General features: G+C 53.7%; 7 protein-coding genes across 7 annotated transcripts; 4 read left to right on the forward strand and 3 right to left on the reverse strand.

Moving 5' to 3' along the window:
* Positions 1–62: 62 nt before the first annotated feature.
* LAESUDRAFT_738907 (carbohydrate-binding module family 21 protein) lies at positions 63–2,900 on the forward strand (the record flags this gene model as incomplete). The annotated part of the gene is made up of 3 exons (XM_040910949.1): positions 63–1,282; positions 1,343–2,274; positions 2,623–2,900. 3 exons carry the CDS (start codon positions 63–65, stop codon positions 2,898–2,900), a joined length of 2,430 nt encoding a protein of 809 aa, XP_040759791.1.
* A 395-nt stretch (positions 2,901–3,295) lies between these two features.
* On the reverse strand, positions 3,296–5,588 carry LAESUDRAFT_717095 (uncharacterized protein; the record flags this gene model as incomplete). Its single annotated transcript, XM_040907299.1, has 7 exons — positions 3,296–3,754; positions 3,780–3,852; positions 4,015–4,166; positions 4,261–4,407; positions 4,466–4,503; positions 4,580–5,026; positions 5,516–5,588. 7 exons carry the CDS (start codon positions 5,586–5,588, stop codon positions 3,296–3,298), a joined length of 1,389 nt encoding a protein of 462 aa, XP_040759792.1.
* A 1,255-nt stretch (positions 5,589–6,843) lies between these two features.
* Positions 6,844–7,783, forward strand: LAESUDRAFT_439669 (uncharacterized protein). The gene is made up of 3 exons (XM_040902462.1): positions 6,844–6,928; positions 6,989–7,123; positions 7,184–7,783. The coding sequence occupies exon 3, from the start codon at positions 7,315–7,317 to the stop codon at positions 7,558–7,560; it is 246 nt and encodes an 81-aa protein (XP_040759793.1). The 5' UTR covers positions 6,844–6,928; positions 6,989–7,123; positions 7,184–7,314; the 3' UTR covers positions 7,561–7,783.
* A 265-nt stretch (positions 7,784–8,048) lies between these two features.
* Positions 8,049–8,532, forward strand: LAESUDRAFT_662566 (uncharacterized protein; the record flags this gene model as incomplete). Its single annotated transcript, XM_040905001.1, has 2 exons — positions 8,049–8,210; positions 8,323–8,532. Coding segments are annotated over 2 exons (372 nt in total), but the record flags the coding sequence as incomplete, so codon positions are not given.
* Positions 8,533–8,853: 321 nt separating this feature from the next.
* Positions 8,854–9,998, forward strand: LAESUDRAFT_685852 (uncharacterized protein). The gene is made up of 4 exons (XM_040905906.1): positions 8,854–9,076; positions 9,138–9,289; positions 9,345–9,408; positions 9,470–9,998. The coding sequence occupies exons 1-4, from the start codon at positions 8,927–8,929 to the stop codon at positions 9,770–9,772; spliced, it is 669 nt and encodes a 222-aa protein (XP_040759795.1). The 5' UTR covers positions 8,854–8,926; the 3' UTR covers positions 9,773–9,998.
* A 3,627-nt stretch (positions 9,999–13,625) lies between these two features.
* LAESUDRAFT_439724 (uncharacterized protein) lies at positions 13,626–14,320 on the reverse strand. The gene is made up of 2 exons (XM_040902463.1): positions 13,711–14,320; positions 13,626–13,638 (listed from the first exon to the last, which is right to left on the reverse strand). The coding sequence occupies exon 1, from the start codon at positions 14,212–14,214 to the stop codon at positions 13,789–13,791; it is 426 nt and encodes a 141-aa protein (XP_040759796.1). The 5' UTR covers positions 14,215–14,320; the 3' UTR covers positions 13,626–13,638; positions 13,711–13,788.
* On the reverse strand, positions 14,297–15,094 carry LAESUDRAFT_439868 (uncharacterized protein). The gene is made up of 2 exons (XM_040902464.1): positions 14,843–15,094; positions 14,297–14,772 (listed from the first exon to the last, which is right to left on the reverse strand). Exons 1-2 carry the CDS (start codon positions 14,975–14,977, stop codon positions 14,428–14,430), a joined length of 480 nt encoding a protein of 159 aa, XP_040759797.1. The 5' UTR covers positions 14,978–15,094; the 3' UTR covers positions 14,297–14,427.
* Between the last annotated feature and the right edge of the window lie 1,134 nt (positions 15,095–16,228).

A 16,228-nucleotide genomic window follows, 5' to 3' on the forward strand; every position in this document is an offset into this window, starting at 1 on the left:
TAACCCCTCTCTCCTTCGGGCAGCAGCCACAGCCCCTATTGCCACCTCACTTTCCCCCCACGATGCCCTACGCCGTCCCCGCCGTCGAGCGTCCCTCTCCGCCGTCGTCCAACACATCCAGCATGTCATCCTCCGCCGTCACCAGCCCCCGCGCTGCCCATCGCCGCACCCGCTCCGCCAACAACTTCTCCGACGAGCGCGGCCCCGGCGCCTTTGCACCCATGGGCCAACTCCCCCGCTCGCATAAGCGACGTGTCTTCCACATTGACGTCCCCGATGATGACTCACCGCCCGACGACGACAAGTCCTTCGACATTTCCCCCCTCGCCACGCCCAGGCCCATCAACGGCACCGCCAACGGCTACCTCTCCCCTCCCAACTCCCTCCGCCTATCCATGACCTCGGGCAAGTTCTCACCCGCCGTTGACCCTCCCTCGCGCATCGACATCCCCCCTCTCCAGCCTGCCTCTGTCCCATTCCCCACATCATCACCGCTCTCCCCGTCTGACACAGTCTCACCTTTATTTGCTGCTTCCTCTTCCTTGTCCTCTTCTCCTCCCGCATCCTCCCTCCCGCGTACCCCCAGCACCCCTATTATTCTCTCCAACGGCAAGCCTCTCAAGCCCTCTCTCAAGTCATCCTGCTCTTCTCCCAACGTCGCCGGCATGGTGGACCGCGCCCACAAGCATCTCCGTGCCCAATCGGCCCCCAGCACACCCGCTGGGCCCAAGAACGTCCACTTTGCCGAGAAGGATGCCGGCCTCGAGACTGTCCGCGTCTTCAACCGCTCCGGAAAGCCCGCGAGTCTGTCGAAGCCACCGGGCGAGGAGACCGAGACCGAGACAGAGGCAGAGTCGTCTTCGTACGTTCGCAATTCCTTCCCCTTCCCGTCCTTCGCCGCCGCCCACGCACACACGCGCGACGAGCTCCCTCTACACGAGATCGATCCCAGTCCCGATCGTACGAACCTCGTGCCTGCGCCCAATCCCTCGCCCTACGCCAACATCTACCTCGAGACGCTTGCCCTGCCGAGGACGCGCCCACCCGCGCTCCGCGGTACGGTGCTTGTCCGGAACATCACCTTCGAGAAGCGCGTCGTTGTCCGTTTCACGCTTGATGACTGGCAGACGACGAGCGAGGTGACGTGTAAGCACGTCGTGAGCCTCCCGAGCCTCCCGCCACCGTTTCCGCAGGCGCGCACGATGGGTGATGTCGCGGGTAGCATTGCACATGGAGATGTACCCAAAGTGGATAATGCAAAGTCTTCGTGGGATCGATTCAGGTGAGCAGGATCGCATGCTTTTGCAGCCACCGGGCTCGGCGCTGACGAGTCCTTTGACAGCTTCACTATTCGCTTAGAAGATTACGAGCACAAGCTTTGCGACCGCACGCTTTATCTCGTCGCTCGGTATTCCCCCGGCTGCGGTGGCGAGTTCTGGGATAACAACGGCGGGAAGAACTTCCGCGTTGGATTCCGACGCGTGGCGTCCTTGCCAGCACACTCGCATAACCTCGCTGGAATGGGCCTCGGCATGGGCATGGGCATGGGTCTCAGCTCAGCGGAACAACGCGCCCAGCAGCGGACGTTCAGTGCACCAAGCACGATGCGTCCAACGCCGACGACGGCTGCCATCAGAGACCGCGAGAGCTCGGATGGCGCGAGGGAGCGTGCGCTTGCAGCCGCTGCGGCGGAGGTCGAGGCGGAGAAGGCAAGAGCGCAGCCATATACTTCTTCGTATGCGTATGGTGCGCCTCCCTCGCAGCTGGTCCGCTCGATGTCGTCGCCGCATCAGCGTTCGTCATTGTCTGAAGATAAGGAGCGTCCTTCGAGCGTGCCGACGAGCCCCACACAGGCGTACATCAAGAAGAAGCTGAGCCTGTCGAACTACGTCGCGCCTTGTGTCGAAATCGCTCGCGAGACGACGCCGATCGGGAGAGCGAGGAGTGCAAGTCTGCCCAGCGGGGCAGGCATGAGTGCAGATTCAACACCGAGTAACAGAAGCGAGGAGAGTCTCTGCTTGAAGAACGAGGAGGGCTCGCCAGGCCCGCAGCGGCCGTTGATGGTGCTGAAGACGACGATGATCGGCGGACACCCCGCGACCATGCTCGTACCGGCGCACGAGCTCGAACCACTGGAGTTCAAGCTGCCGTATAGTGGCGTGAACGGGTTCGGCGCAGAGATGGGTACGGGTTTGGGGATCGAGTTCCCGGCGCCGGGAGTGAACAACATCGGCCTCTTGAGTCCGCCGAGGAGCCCCGAGGAGCAGAGTCCGGGTGTGTTTGGGTTCGGGTTTGGCTTGAAGATGATGGAGGATAAGAAGGAGCAGGAGCACGAGAAGGAGAAGAAGCTGAAGATCAAGACCAAGCCCGAAAGCGGGGACGCCCACCACCCGCTCCTCATCCGCAAGCGCACCGCCCGCGTCGCGAATGACCATAAGAAGTCGAACAGGCCGTCAGCATCCTCGGGATCGTCATCGTCTTCTGAGGAGTCCGACTCGGGATCTACCACGCCGACGAGCACCATCGCGACCGCGCCCGACAGCCCCAGAGACATTGAAGATGTGAGTGCTACCGACGCTTCGACGCACCGCGAGGACTCGGGTTCTTCGACCGAGTCGATAGGCAGCAGCACGAGCACGACGGGTACCCCGAGCGGGGCTGCGCATCGCGAACGCGATTCGAGCTATGCAGCGCTCATTCGCCAGTGGTGTTTTACAGGCAGCCCGACAGGCATGCCGAGCCCGAACGGCGGCGCTTTTGGGAATGGAGGCGCGAAGGAGGGTGCGAGGGGATACGGGTTCCCTGGGTTTGGATTTGGAATGTCGGATGCGGGCATGGTTGGAGGTGAGTTGCGAGTTCTTTTTATGCTTGGTTGGTGTTTGGTGTCGAGGTGGTGGTGAGAGCAGAAGAGGACGACGCACCCGAGTAGGGGAGTCGGGCTTTGGTGACGCCCGATCAAAGTCGTTCTGGATATGGGCTGCTTAGAGCGTGTTCGGACGTCGTCCTGGGGTGGTCTGATGAGGCGACACGACGACGAGGGAAAGAAACCTCAATGCTCTCCCCTTCCCTCAGCTTTTGACGTTCTCAAGGACGTCATTTGTGGGTTTAGCGATGACGCAGTCGCCTGGCGTACGCCTCGCGGTTTTGCGCTTGAATTCATTCGTTCCTCTTTGTGCGGCTACAATGCGGGGTAGAGGGTCGACAGGTACTGACGATTTTCCTTTCCCCACAGCTCATATGCGTTGAACGTGAACTCGGATACGTACTCCCGCGATGATCCTCCACGTCACGACGCCTATACCCCAAGCCCTTTCCCGACTTTCCTTTCGCGACCTAATTTAACGACACGTCCTACTCGCTCCCGGGCACTCTGTGGGATGCACCGCGCGATGCCGACGTTTGCGCCGGTCATCTGACGCGGGGCGCCCGCGTGCTTGCCCCCTTCTATATGCTGCTTTTGCACTCCATGCTGTCTGGGATTCACGTCGAGCGACGGGAAGCGCGCGGCTGTGCGGGAAGACGTAACTTCGGACGGACCTTGCACTCCATGTGATCCTGTGTGTTGGGCGGTTGCTGGTTGGCTTTGATAGTCAGTTGGTTGGCTCGCCTGGCAAGAAGAAAAGAGCGCGTGTATGCGCTCAGCAGACTGGTCACTTGTCGCTTCGTCCGTCCCACTCGCCGTCTCCTCGTTCGCTATGCTCGACTCCGTCAATGCCTCATCTCGCCTCGCAATATTTCCTCTATCTATTCGTATCTGTTTGGACGTTCCTTCCGCCCACCATGTACATCAAGATGCTCCTCAAAAGGGTGCCGTTGCATACTGCAGCGCCCATACCCGCCAATTGCAGCTGTCTAGAGACAGCTTCGTTCCATATACATCCTCAGGCGGCGCTCAACACGTCATCTCAGGCGCGATCCCCAGCTCCTCATTGTCTGCCCTCATCTATTATCGCGTGTTGTATATTTAGTGTATAGTATTACAGGTTTCTATGTTTTTTCTCCGTTTCTCCTTACATGCGTGTCTCCACTGCAATACTGTCATGTTTTCTTTGGATATTCGTCATGTGTCTTGTACACGACGTCCATTCTTCATTATCGCTGAACTCTCGCGCTCCGTTAGCATGCCATTTACGCCTCCGTACGATCGTAGCACGACAGGCGTAGCACTGCCATAGATACCCGCATCATGATTTACGATTGATTATTTCATGTCGCTACATGGTTCCTGCAATACACTTATCCTGAGCCGTATACTCGTACACTGGTCGAGAACAAGATGGCTGTGATGGCTGTGAGTTTTAGTGTCCATTTTGGAGCCGCGTGATGCGCGGTGATGTGAACCATCAGACGGTTAGATGGACTCGCTAAAGCTACGAGAGAGACCATCAGTAGATACAGAGTGCCGCACTAGGACCGAACAAGAACAGTATGTCGTGGGTAGCAGGTACAGTAGCCTCATACTCACAGTCACGGCCGCGGAGAGTGGAGTGATACGCGCAATCGCTGGAGAAGGCAAGTGAGTTGGCTGGGGCTGATGCGAAGGGCGTTGTTGTACTATTAGCAGGAACCTCACACTCACAGTCACGGCCGCGGAGAGTGGACTGATACGCGATTGATAGTTGGAGAAAGCGAGTGACTTGGCTGGAGCTGATGGCTGATACGAAGGACGACGTTGTACCACTATCTCTATTGATTGTCGATTGGCGGCACGAAATGGCACGAAATACAAATGGGGCTTGAGAACGCAGGTGCAGTGCGAGCGCGGCGGCATTGATTTGGATTTGCGAATTCGGCGGTACAGTAGGGGCGGGTGCAGTACTAGTGTGTGTGTGTGTGATCACTGATCGTGCCGTCTCGGTCTCGGACGCAAGTGAGACCCTTAGCGCAGCCAAGGCTGTACGCTGATCGCCATCGCTAATGCCAACGCCAATGCCGCCGTTCGACTTCGCCGTGATGGAGATGGAGGGAGCTGCGGTCGAGCCATGCTGTATACGCGATGCGTGTTGCGGGGGGAGCACTTGAATGACTGTATCCGAGGGGACTTCGTGAGGGTTCTGATTGTGGATGAGCGTCGAACCGCGAATGAACGGCTTAGGGGCCGGTGCCGACCTGGAGTTTTGGGGTGGCCCGTTCCCCGACTAAAGCGCCCTTGGGGAGAAGGGCGGGGCCCCGCAGGATGAAACCCCCCAATTATGTTCTAGTGCGCGCAATGCGGGGAAGGTGAATAGGAGGTCGTCTAATATGCTAATGTTTGCAATAGCCTATTTTTGTCCTAGAGGGGTTGGGGGTCGCTAGGAAGAGGGGTGGGCGGACACTGCTTCCATTATTGCCTCCGCGGTCAAGAGTGATCGGCGGTCTCAGGGTGTTATTTCATTTCGGAGTGCACAAAATGAATGGGCCCGGCTCGTGGATGGCGGTGGGTGACAAGGTTATTTCAGGGAGGAACAAGGGAGTGCTTCGTGTCTCACTGAAGATTAAGCAGGAGGACTAAGGAGGACTCAAGGAGCGAACGCACCGGTTGTGCTATGCAGAACGGGTTCCGTGCGTGAATGAAATGCCACCGTTGAGTGCCCCATTTTGCATTTCATGGCAGGCGGATGCTCCGTCCCCGGGATCGCAAAACCTTGCGAGTGCTGGTGCTGCTGTTACTAAATCAAGGCATCGACTTATTGAGAGTCGATGAAGACAACGTTGGTGATATGATTTAACTTGCAATCACTTTGTGTAGTAATAGCATACGCACGCATTACATCGTGATACCGCACCGAATCCCGGATAGCAACGACGAAGAGCAGTACTTCGATTGCGAGGGCTTAAACAATTCAATGGTGTCGCTAAAGCGATAGTATACGCACGAAATACATCGTGATATCGCACCGAACCCCCGGATAACAACGGAAAAGAGCAGTACTTCGATTGCGAGGGCTCAATGATGTGGCTAAAGTTTATTGTCCTGCCGCAATTGAATGCTATATTATCGTCATGTAATGTAACGTTGAGAAATCAGCACCAACTGTCTCTCACCATTGGCTAAATCGACGTGAGTTTACTGGGCGGTGACCACAGCGTCGTTAATGGACACATAGCACATTGTCTTTGCCAACTCTTCTACTAGTTCGGTCACCGCGCGATTGATGAGGCTGACAGTTGGACGTTCCGGAGCCAGGAGATTAAGCACAGTACATAGATCAATCTGCAAGAGCCGCGATAGGTTCAAACGAGGGCGGTAACAGAATATTCTCTTCTTTGCATGAACAATGGTAAAACCAGTGAGAAGTGTATATTATCATGAAGAACTTGAGCATACCTATCGATCCCATTTCATGTCATGCTGGAAAAGAGACCATTGGCACATCTCTTCGCGTGTATCCGCACCGAGAGTAGGCTGCATGACTACTCAGCTCCTCAGAGATGATGAACTTCATCGGCCCATTTGCTTATCTAGAGATAGGATAATCGCTATATACTTTGGGAGAGCACACACATGATCATCGTAGAGCGCGTTGAAGGCCAATTGACTCACCAGGTGATGATGGCAGGCACAAACGTCAGAGGTGCAGTTTTCTTTGCCAGCGTGGCGTCAGTTTGTCCAACTCTTGGATGGAAGGGTTGCAACGCGACCGATATGCGTTTGGCAATTGTTCCTGGCCCGCGACGCTCAGCTACAAGACAGATCGACGTGATTGATCTTTAGCTTGCTCTCATTCCATGAGGATTTTTCCAGTGGCAATGTTTGTGTTCTGAGGAAGTTTTGAGAGAAGGAAATCAAGTTCATGAACAGGTTGCTCGTCATTGTGGTGATGGTTGCCGGCAGCCACAGGCGCGTTGATCGCTGTTGTCGCACGCGATCATGCGACCTTCAACTTGTCCTAGAGGTGCAATCATTCAATGTCTATGATGGATTCCCGCTACAAAGTAACGATGGCTCGTGAGTTTTCTATTAGCCTGTTGACTGCCGTTGGGACGACGTTCTCTGTTGTTGTTCCAGATGAGTCGACGGAGGACCCCCAGCATTTTCTCAATATGCCCTGAGGATCACAGCCAAGATGACGCTATGCGGTCTCTCCATCCAACGGTGTCCTGGATGCATTGATATTACCGAGTCGTGATATCTGGTCTTTTGGTGAGCACTAATGATTGCCTGCGATACGGGGAAACGTCAATCCTGAGAAGCTGCTGACAGGTTCTTCGGAGCGAGGAACGACCCTTGGGATGCCTCTCGTATGATATGGTTGAACCACGATAACGATCCTGGTTGCACCTTCATTTCGGGCATGTTCTTCGGGCTTGGACTACCCCAGGCGGTCGATCACAATGCCTCGACGGCCTTACAACAAATTCTCCTGGAACGAACATACAAATATTACCCTCCTAAGGTCGCCGATTGGCACTGGGTTCTCTTGTTCACATGATGAATCTAAGATGGACACGCTCGCGGACATGGCGGCTGACGTCTATGCGTTTCATGCACTCTTCGTTACGCGATTCTCGCAATACGCAGCTGCGCGTTTCCATCTAGCTGCTGAGATGGGGTGGCCACTATGGTCCACATCTCGCTAGCCTCATCCACAAAACGAACTTGGGTTCGCTTCAAAGCCCCCGACCTGGCGCTGTCGATAATCAACTTGAAGTCTTTGGTCCTCGCAAAACGGCTTGACAGACCTTCTTATCCAATTCGAGTCAATGCATGACGACAATACGGCGGAGCTCCGTACCCATCATACGATCCAATGGACCAGAAGTCGAAGCAATCGAGCGCGCCATACTGTCTGCAGCTCGTTGGTCAAGCCATGTCACGAAGTGCCATTGGAACTGACCTCAATCCCGCATCCCTGTACTGCTGGCCACGCATTCTTTCACCAGTTGCAGGTGCGTTCTCCCAAGTTATCATACAATTTGCTCCTAATTCTTCGCTGGTCACCGCGTTATCAGAAATCGCTCCGAACTACTACGATCTTAGGAAGACCTAAATAGCTCGACATGCCACATGGAGCATAATTGGATCGAAACGTGGATGAACGACCCGGAGCGTCAACGAGTGATCAGCGCGTCAGTACCTGACTTGCAACATGACCGTCAACGCCAGCTTCTATGGACAAGGTCAAGCCATGCGTAACAATATGTCATTGCTGCCCGAATTGATCAACAGTGGCATGCGTCTGCTGGCACATGCTGGGAACACAGGTTCGTGGGATCCCCTCTCGCACTATGTGCGCTGCGTCGACTGGCCTCACCCGTCATCTTCGCCGGACGCTGTGTGTACCACATAGTTTGTCAACAAAGCTCATGCCCTCGATGTGATCCTCATGCATTCCATCTGAGGGAATTGAGCGCTGGATGCAGAGGCTTGAGCACAACTTCCATACGCAATTTGCGAAATCGCCTTCAATCCGGTGGACTACCATGGAGTCTGGAAGATATAGGCGTGGAGGTACAGATCGCTGTTTCGAGGTGCTGAAAACGGAAAACGTCACTTTTGTTCAGGTGTACGACGCTAGGTATGATTCGGCATTCTTCCAACCTGGACGATAACATGTCTTACAAATCCCGCGTAGGCATCTTGTATCTTGCAATCAGATAGAGGCTACAGCTGTGCGTTTTATATCTAGGTTCGGCAATTGTGGATGAAGAATATTCCGTTCTTAAAGGTTGATGCACATTTGATGTCCTCTTCTGCAAGATCAAAGTGACGGCGACGGGGAGCCCCTTGACATGCATGCTTTACGAGCACAATATGTAGTTTCAAGTAATGGACAGTCTTGCAAGTTATAATGTCGTGTAATCGTGCCGCATTAAGACATGAGACGCGTTGATCGAAGGCTCTTGCCACACCGCGCCAAACAACCGCCTCGAGGTTGCCACATTGCTTCGGGCACCTAGCGGACATCTTCTTCTCAGCTTTCAGCTGTCGGTCCTCGCTCTTGGAATGCGTCGGGCGCAAACTGTTAGACTTTATGGCCGACCGTCTGTAGGCCTAGGCGCCGATGATATATCAAGACTAACGGAAAACCCAGAGGAGTCTACTGAGGATGTGTTGCGTCGGCAGTTGATCGAGAAGGACAGAGAGAACGACCGGGTATGCAACTGGCAAGGCTGCACATGATATGATCGCACCTCAGACTGGTATACGTCATCAGCTGCAGGACCAGATCCAGGCGCTGCAAGCACAGCTGGCGCAGCGCCCTTCTATGGAGGCAGTCCAAGCACTGCAGAAGGAGTACACAAATCTGGAAATACTCCTCCAAGGGACTCAAAGGGAGAACGAACGATCTATGGTTGAAATTGAACGGTGCGTTTCCATTTCTATGTTACGCTCACCCCCAATGTCTCACTGGACTTTCAAGAGGGAAGGCACGGGAGAAAGTACTGGAGCGTGAATTGGAGAGGCTCGCAGGAGCAAACTGGCAGGTGTGCCTTCTGGAATTTACACAGCTATTACATGATTACATGATTTTCGCATGTCACACAGGAGAATCTGAATATCGGGACGTTGTCCTCCCCGGTCAAGAACTCTCGCAGAAGTAGTGCACCTCCGCCTCTTGGCTCCGCATCATCCTCGACTTTCACCCAAGTACAAAGCACAGAGTCGCCCGTGAATGTCGGCACGAATGCTGTAGCGCCGCACACCGAACAATTGCGTTTGCTCATCCTGGGCATGGAAGAACGGCTGCGTGCTCGAGAGGAGAAGCTGTTGCAGGCTATCGAGCGAGCGGAAGCGGAGGGGTCACGATTTGAGGAACGGAGGAAAGAAACGCTGCCCACGGCATATTGACGGATCCGCACGACGACTCTTGGTTCCGATAATTTATAACGCACGCATTCATGACCGATGCTGTTCCACATTCCTGTTACCATGCATATGATACCCAGTCATGTATATATCTTCATGGAGGTGCTTAAGCTTCTACATCGGGTGTTTCTTGTTTATCTGACAACATGTCACGTCCTTGTCCAGACACTGCTATCTGTCATCGCCTCCAAATCGGAACTGCAGGTCCACCGCGAGTTGCGTCGCGAATATCTAGACATGTCCGAAGGAACTCCAACAAGTTGTATTAGTACGATGACGCAGTGGAGGCAGTGCCAATGAGATGTAACCCACCATTATAGTTGAAGGATATCCGGAGCGTTCCCGCGGAGGCTGAAGGAATTATCTCGTCTGCCCACAGGAGACTACATACAGTCGACTGAACGCAGATGAAGGATCTCTGAGCGAAGACGTGTTCCCAAGTATACAGATCATCCATAGGCCTGGGACACGAGTAGCGATGTCCATGAGCATCCTCTCACACAGAATCTGGACATTCAGGCTGCAGTGTCAGAGCAGATGTCGCATTGATGAGAAGACAATGCTGATATGACAATGGCAAGCGTGTCCCAGAGAGTTGAAAACCTAGAGCCAGGCTTCCGAATCACAAATGCGGGATCATGTAGTGTGGACCACGTACACTTGGATCAAATTGATTGTGGCAGGTGCGCTACGGCATTCTTGATGGAAAGCTCTTATGGTATACTGAATAATAGGCTGCTCTGGCTCAATCGTCATGCCAGCGTCATGGCTCGCGAATAGGCGTCCTTCGACTAGATCAAGGGACAAACTGCCTAGCCCACGTCAGAAGCATCTCATGAGCCATGCGACGGGCCCCCACTCCAACGATTCATGTGAAGGACGTGGCATAGATAGGAACGATGTTTACCAAAAAAAAACACCAGACAGCCATGTGGTTGCATGCATGGAGAAGTCGGGAAGTAAGATGAGAATAGCAGCCAAACACCATCTGTCAGGGAAGAGACGTACTTATTTATCGTTTGTCGGTTTTCATGGTATTCCAAGGTACGATAACGGAATACATGAACCAACGTTATATCCCCTCGTCCAATTTGTAGTTCTTAGGCACCGAATCAACAATTGAATAGAGCTCATAGCCACTTCACCCGGGGGAGGACGCACCATGGGTCCCAAAGGTTTATTGACACATGACAGAGTCCAACGGCGAACAGGAAGGTGGGCCATGCTGTCAACTTCACCAGCATGCGGATCATGATCAAAATGACGCCCCTCTGTTATCGTAAATTCTTGCACATAGATTAGGCGTCCTAGCGAATCAGACTCGACAGTGGACGTCCCGCAAACAGGCTGCTGTGCCGTAAAGTATATTCGCGTCAATTTCTGATTGCTGGCGTCGACAGAACGAGTGCCATTGTTTAGCAAACGGTGGCCGCGTTGGAGGAACATTCTGGATCCTCACGACTCGGATGCTAGGGCACTATTCAGGGACCGTTCTACGGAGCCTGCAGTACCTGCGGGCACAATCAGACCGGGTGCATCCATAATTGCATCGGCAACGCAGAACGCGAACCCACCGCGAAGTAATATATCATTAAGGTTCCATCCATGCCAATGAGTAAGCCGGGTGGTATCTCGGAACAGTGCTCACTTTGTCACCTGTGCGCAATCTCTGCATCTCAGTCCGTTTGTCTCCAATGGCAGCACTCACGGTGAATAATATCACCGCTTGGGGCTTTCGTTTAGCCTCTGCTATACGGGGAAAGCGCGATACCGTAGGACAAAAACAACGTAGGTGATCGCTTGCAAGCGAAGGCGGTTGGGAATCCACCTAAACGACGGAACTGTCAAACATAACGGCAAGAAGGACTACTACGGTGCCGATGGACGTACCTTCCGGAGTCTGTACGTTTCCCAATCGGCATGCAGCAGGCCGACTGCCGGGGAACTTCCGACCCGGACGAAGAAGTCGCAGGTTAAGTCGGCACATTCACCTCCGCATACTTGTGACTTGCTGACTCGCATGTTACCAGTATTGAGCAACATAATGAGGTACACTCTGATTGAGCAATAAGCGGTGTTTGCTGCAACGACTGTGAGCTTGTAACTCTCCAAAGCAGACACGAATTGTGTTTTAGCAAGACAGTCGCTCACAGGCCTTCTAATTCCATAGCATGATGGTATCTTCTATGACACGGGCACGCGTTGATCAGCAGACAGCAGAAAAGAGTATGTGATTCGACATACAGGTTTGGCAATGTAGATACACTTTGGAATGTACGAGAATGAGAATAGAATCTGATCTCTCGCCATAACGTAAGTCAGCAGCGCCCTACGTACGGAGCTGGCAGTGATAGGACGTAATGAACCCAGCGCTCAATCTGCGCCCGTCCCGCCGAGCGCAAGTGTCACGGGAGCATCGGCCATCACGAAGTGGAAGACGCACAACGTCTCAGTATTCAGACGCAGAAGTGAACGTTGGTGTGATCGACTTTCAGATCCGCAGAGAGACGCTGCTCACCGAAATGAGCGGCCCCCGGAAGGCGCTCCGTGATCACAAATGAGGTAACGCCGTCCTGCGCTCCGTAATTCTTTGCAGCTGTACATTCGTGCGCACATCGAGCATGGCAAATTTGTCCTCTGTTGGCGGATGACAATCATTACACCGCGTGCCTTTATGTCACGGAGCGCCTTGGAAGAACCGCACAGAGAGACCCTCTCAGCGCATCATGTCCGACCCGTCATCAGCAGTAACGCTGGAACAAGGACCTTCATGTATCGTTCATCGGTAAAGCGAGGACATGTTACGACGTAGGAGAAACAGATGGCTCACTATCGGAGTGGCACCGGACAAGCGGACGAACGTGCTCGGACCGACCCAACGTGGTTCCTTGATCATCGAAGCCTGGCGCTAGGGGCCCCAAGGGCTAGAACCCTCTGTGAATCGACGTCCATAACTGTAGAGCGACTGTCAACGGGGCCTCTAGCAGGCAGGAATGATACGTACGACTCAGGCGGAAACGCGTGCGCAGCACGTCAATACTGCAGGCATGTAAGTCATGCCAGCAAGCTGCGTGACGCAACAATGGAATGCGAGACTATCGTAAGTGTTTCAGTATGGTGAAGGTTTGCCACATTACTCCGCGTAGGTTTAGAGACACCAAAGTCGCGACATATATGGCGAAGCCTGTGAGCGTTCTATCTTCTTGTGGGTCTAGAGCGCCGTGTCGCTTACTGTCGCAAACGATACGCCTTGTATATCCCCATTTCTGCGTCTTTCAGCTCCTCTGCCATCACCCGGGTTGAGAGGACATGAAAACTGACGCTAGTACCACATCTACAGTAATTGCAAAATCAAGCAAAGTTTCGGACAATACACACAGAGCCGAAACGAACCTTTGCTAGAACCAGTTTGTCTCCCGCCAGACCGGATCGATCGAGAGGAATCTGACATGGACCTCAACCATACTGCAGGACAAACGGCCGCACGGTGCGGTTCTGAAAGAAGTAACCTCTGCGTCCTGAGAAACGTGGGAGACGAACATTTACCCTTGCAGGACAGTTTAGCGGCGACATAGAGCCGGCGGGCCATGCGGTCCGGCGTCGACGAGGTGATTGAAACGAGCTTCGACATAAAGAACGAGCTGAACGAATTTTCTCAACTTGCGAACGTTCCGGGGCTGGCGATGCATGTTTGACAAGCGGAAGGAGTGAAGTGGTAGATTGAACGGATTCCAAGCATAATTCGTGTCACCGATGCCAAATACGCACGACGAAGTGTAACTTCGTCGTACCTAGCTGAATCATTGTTGTCGTGATGATTCCTAGCCGCGTACTGATGAACACGACATCTAGGAATACAGTGGAAAGCAGAAGAATAGAGTGAGCGTGGAATATCGTGTCATTCGACTGAGAGTTCTCACCTCATGCTGTGCCTTTTCGAAGCAATGTCTCTAATGGATAGATCAGGCAATTCAATCTCTAAGCGGGAGAGCATATCTTTATACGATTGCATATCTGAATCCAGTGAATGAGCGGAGGCATCTATTCACATGCACCGCGGAAGATTCCTGCACCTCTCGTGCGCTATTATGGTGATTTCGCACCAACACAAACACCGGAGCTCCATGCGTGCGCCACCCGTCAACCGCACCGCCTAATCCACAACAATCAGTCACTAGCAATGCAGCTCGACCGCAGCGGCTGCGAAAGGGCCCGCATGGGCAGTAGGGCAGTGGCAGCGTGCGGCGGGATTCGCGATTGGTTGGATGTAGTCTGACGGCGAACAGGCAATAACGTGTATCTGTTCTACTGAATATCAATACATAAGTACTTACGTGTATTTGCAGTAAGCCCAGAGCCAAGCGCGGCTCGCCATTGAGATAATTGGGTGGCCTAGAAATAGACTGCGGACCTGATCTAAGCATGCGCGCAAAGGGGGGTTTGAGAGGCTTGATGGACTGGCAATCACTTCCTCGTGCACTCGGTACGCTCTATGTCGTATAATGTCAGGATTAACAGGCCCCACCTTCCGAAGGAAGCGCAGCGCGGCTCGAGAACTCGCTTTGCCGGTTGTGACTCGTCCGAGTTACAACTGCATTTTGAATAGAATACGGAGTTTTCCAGCCACCGGATTGGTATCACAGCGCACTTTGCACTTGGTTGGTGCCTGCGATGCAGGGTCCAGCGCCTTCCATGCTGTTTTTGTCTGTATCTGACATGGTCGGCGAGCCTAATCGTGATTCAACATGGGAGTCGAGTGAATACAAGTCGACGCCGGAGAGCACTAGTGTGTATTCCGTAGCATGCGTAGCACACCGCCTCTGGTGCTCAATTATATCCATTATGGCGATTCCCGACCACCGAGACGGTATCATGGCGTTCTTGCGCTTACGAGCGGTCCAGACCTTTCGCGCTTTCGTGATCGTGTTATCTTTTATCGTTCGAGAAGTTAGATACGTCCAAGGGCATATTACGATCTTGGTCTGAATTGAGTCGGATCAGGGTCAACGGGGATCAGCGCAGTAGAATACCACGGTAATGACCACGACGAACCGATAGTATGCGACATGAACTATGAACGCGACCGAATGATGGATCAGTCTTGGAGTTTCGCTTGTACTTACCACCCACCTGGCTCCGCTCAGCCCCGGAACCCCATGTAGCATCCGTCGACGGTCCTGCAACCATAGCTTTAAACTCCAAGAATCTAGCTCGTCAAAAAAACTCTCCCGCGCCCTGGCATCCCCGCACAAACTGCGTGTGGCTCGAAGACTCGGGAAACGGGATCTCACGCTTGTCCTGTGTGTCGGCAAAAGCGCCAAGCAACGCGCGCTGATAATAGAAGCCTTCGGCACTCAGAACACACATCCAGCACTAGGAAGATGCCGTCCATCGTTCTGGGTCCCACGTCCATGACGGCACATGCGCCGACGTTCTGGTGTGCATGGTTCCCAAATAGGACGGACATTGCAAAGTGTGGTTGATGTTGCAGTTTGCGCGTTCCGGTCCCCAGAACTCGCAATACTAGGCTTACGTCATCGCCCTTCGCGGCTTCGCCCATGCAACGGTCACCAGTGAGCGAGCTGCGGTTGTGGGCGCATATGGGCACGCTAGCTCGATTCGCAGGCAGCAATTTCAAGTTCTATGAACCTTAGCCCGTGTGCTTGGCTCGATGGCTCGGCTGCATGCTGTATCTTGCTGAATGTCATAAATAACAACGTTGTACGGCAGTAGGATAGCACGACTTGCGAACCGAATCCGCCAAGCCATCAGAAGTAGGACAAGAGGAGACCGGTTAACCCAGAGCTAACATGCTCTGCCGCGTTGAGTCTGGCCATCCGCTCGTGTACGCGGACGGAAACTCGTTCTGGTCTTCACACCGTCATCAGGGTCCTTACGGCACCGGTGAGTGGTAGCCACGGCTTGGGAATAGGCTTCGAGATAACGATCTGACTGAATACAGATGGCGGAGGCTAGCTGAAAAGGCGAAATTGCACAGATGCTGAGCCGCCGATGCAGGGAATTAGCTCAAACGGACGGCCATCAGCACGGAGAAGGCCGCCGCAGACGCAGTCGGACAGGGTCGCGTATCCCAACGAGAATACACGGGCGCCGCACCATTCAGTTCGGTCTGTATTCCTAAGCCGCATCAATATCGTTCACGATGATGCTGAGTCTGACATACAACACTCACACATTAGAAGTAGTTTTGCCGTCTGAACCGAACCGGTATCAGCATGGGCTTTAAAAACGACTTCATTTAACGACTCGGCACGAGTGGGCCTCGGCATCGCTACCGCGCTGTGCATGATAGACACAGAATCGGTTCGCAATTGGAGGGCGATACATCGGGTGCGAGTGCCGACGGTATACTGTATGCGAGCTCCATCTCCCGTGTACAAGGCCCGGGGCCTCGGTTCATCGCGAAGCCCGCCAAAC

Source organism: Laetiporus sulphureus (assembly GCF_001632365.1).
Source record: "Laetiporus sulphureus 93-53 unplaced genomic scaffold LAESUscaffold_52, whole genome shotgun sequence".
NCBI classification, from domain to species: domain Eukaryota; kingdom Fungi; phylum Basidiomycota; class Agaricomycetes; order Polyporales; family Laetiporaceae; genus Laetiporus; species Laetiporus sulphureus.

Coding starts and splice junctions, on each gene's coding strand:
- LAESUDRAFT_439669 (XM_040902462.1), top strand. CDS start 7,315: ATGCCTCGACGGCCTTACAACAAATTCTCCTGGAACGAACATACAAAT.
- LAESUDRAFT_439724 (XM_040902463.1), bottom strand. CDS start 14,214: ATGCTTAGATCAGGTCCGCAGTCTATTTCTAGGCCACCCAATTATCTC.
- LAESUDRAFT_685852 (XM_040905906.1), top strand. CDS start 8,927: ATGCGTCGGGCGCAAACTGTTAGACTTTATGGCCGACCGTCTGTAGGC. Junction 9,077..9,137: donor AGGACAGAGAGAACGACCGG/GTATGCAACTGG, acceptor ATACGTCATCAG/CTGCAGGACCAGATCCAGGC. Junction 9,290..9,344: donor TCTATGGTTGAAATTGAACG/GTGCGTTTCCAT, acceptor TGGACTTTCAAG/AGGGAAGGCACGGGAGAAAG.
- LAESUDRAFT_439868 (XM_040902464.1), bottom strand. CDS start 14,977: ATGGTTGCAGGACCGTCGACGGATGCTACATGGGGTTCCGGGGCTGAG. Junction 14,773..14,842: donor GTTCATGTCGCATACTATCG/GTTCGTCGTGGT, acceptor GACTCAATTCAG/ACCAAGATCGTAATATGCCC.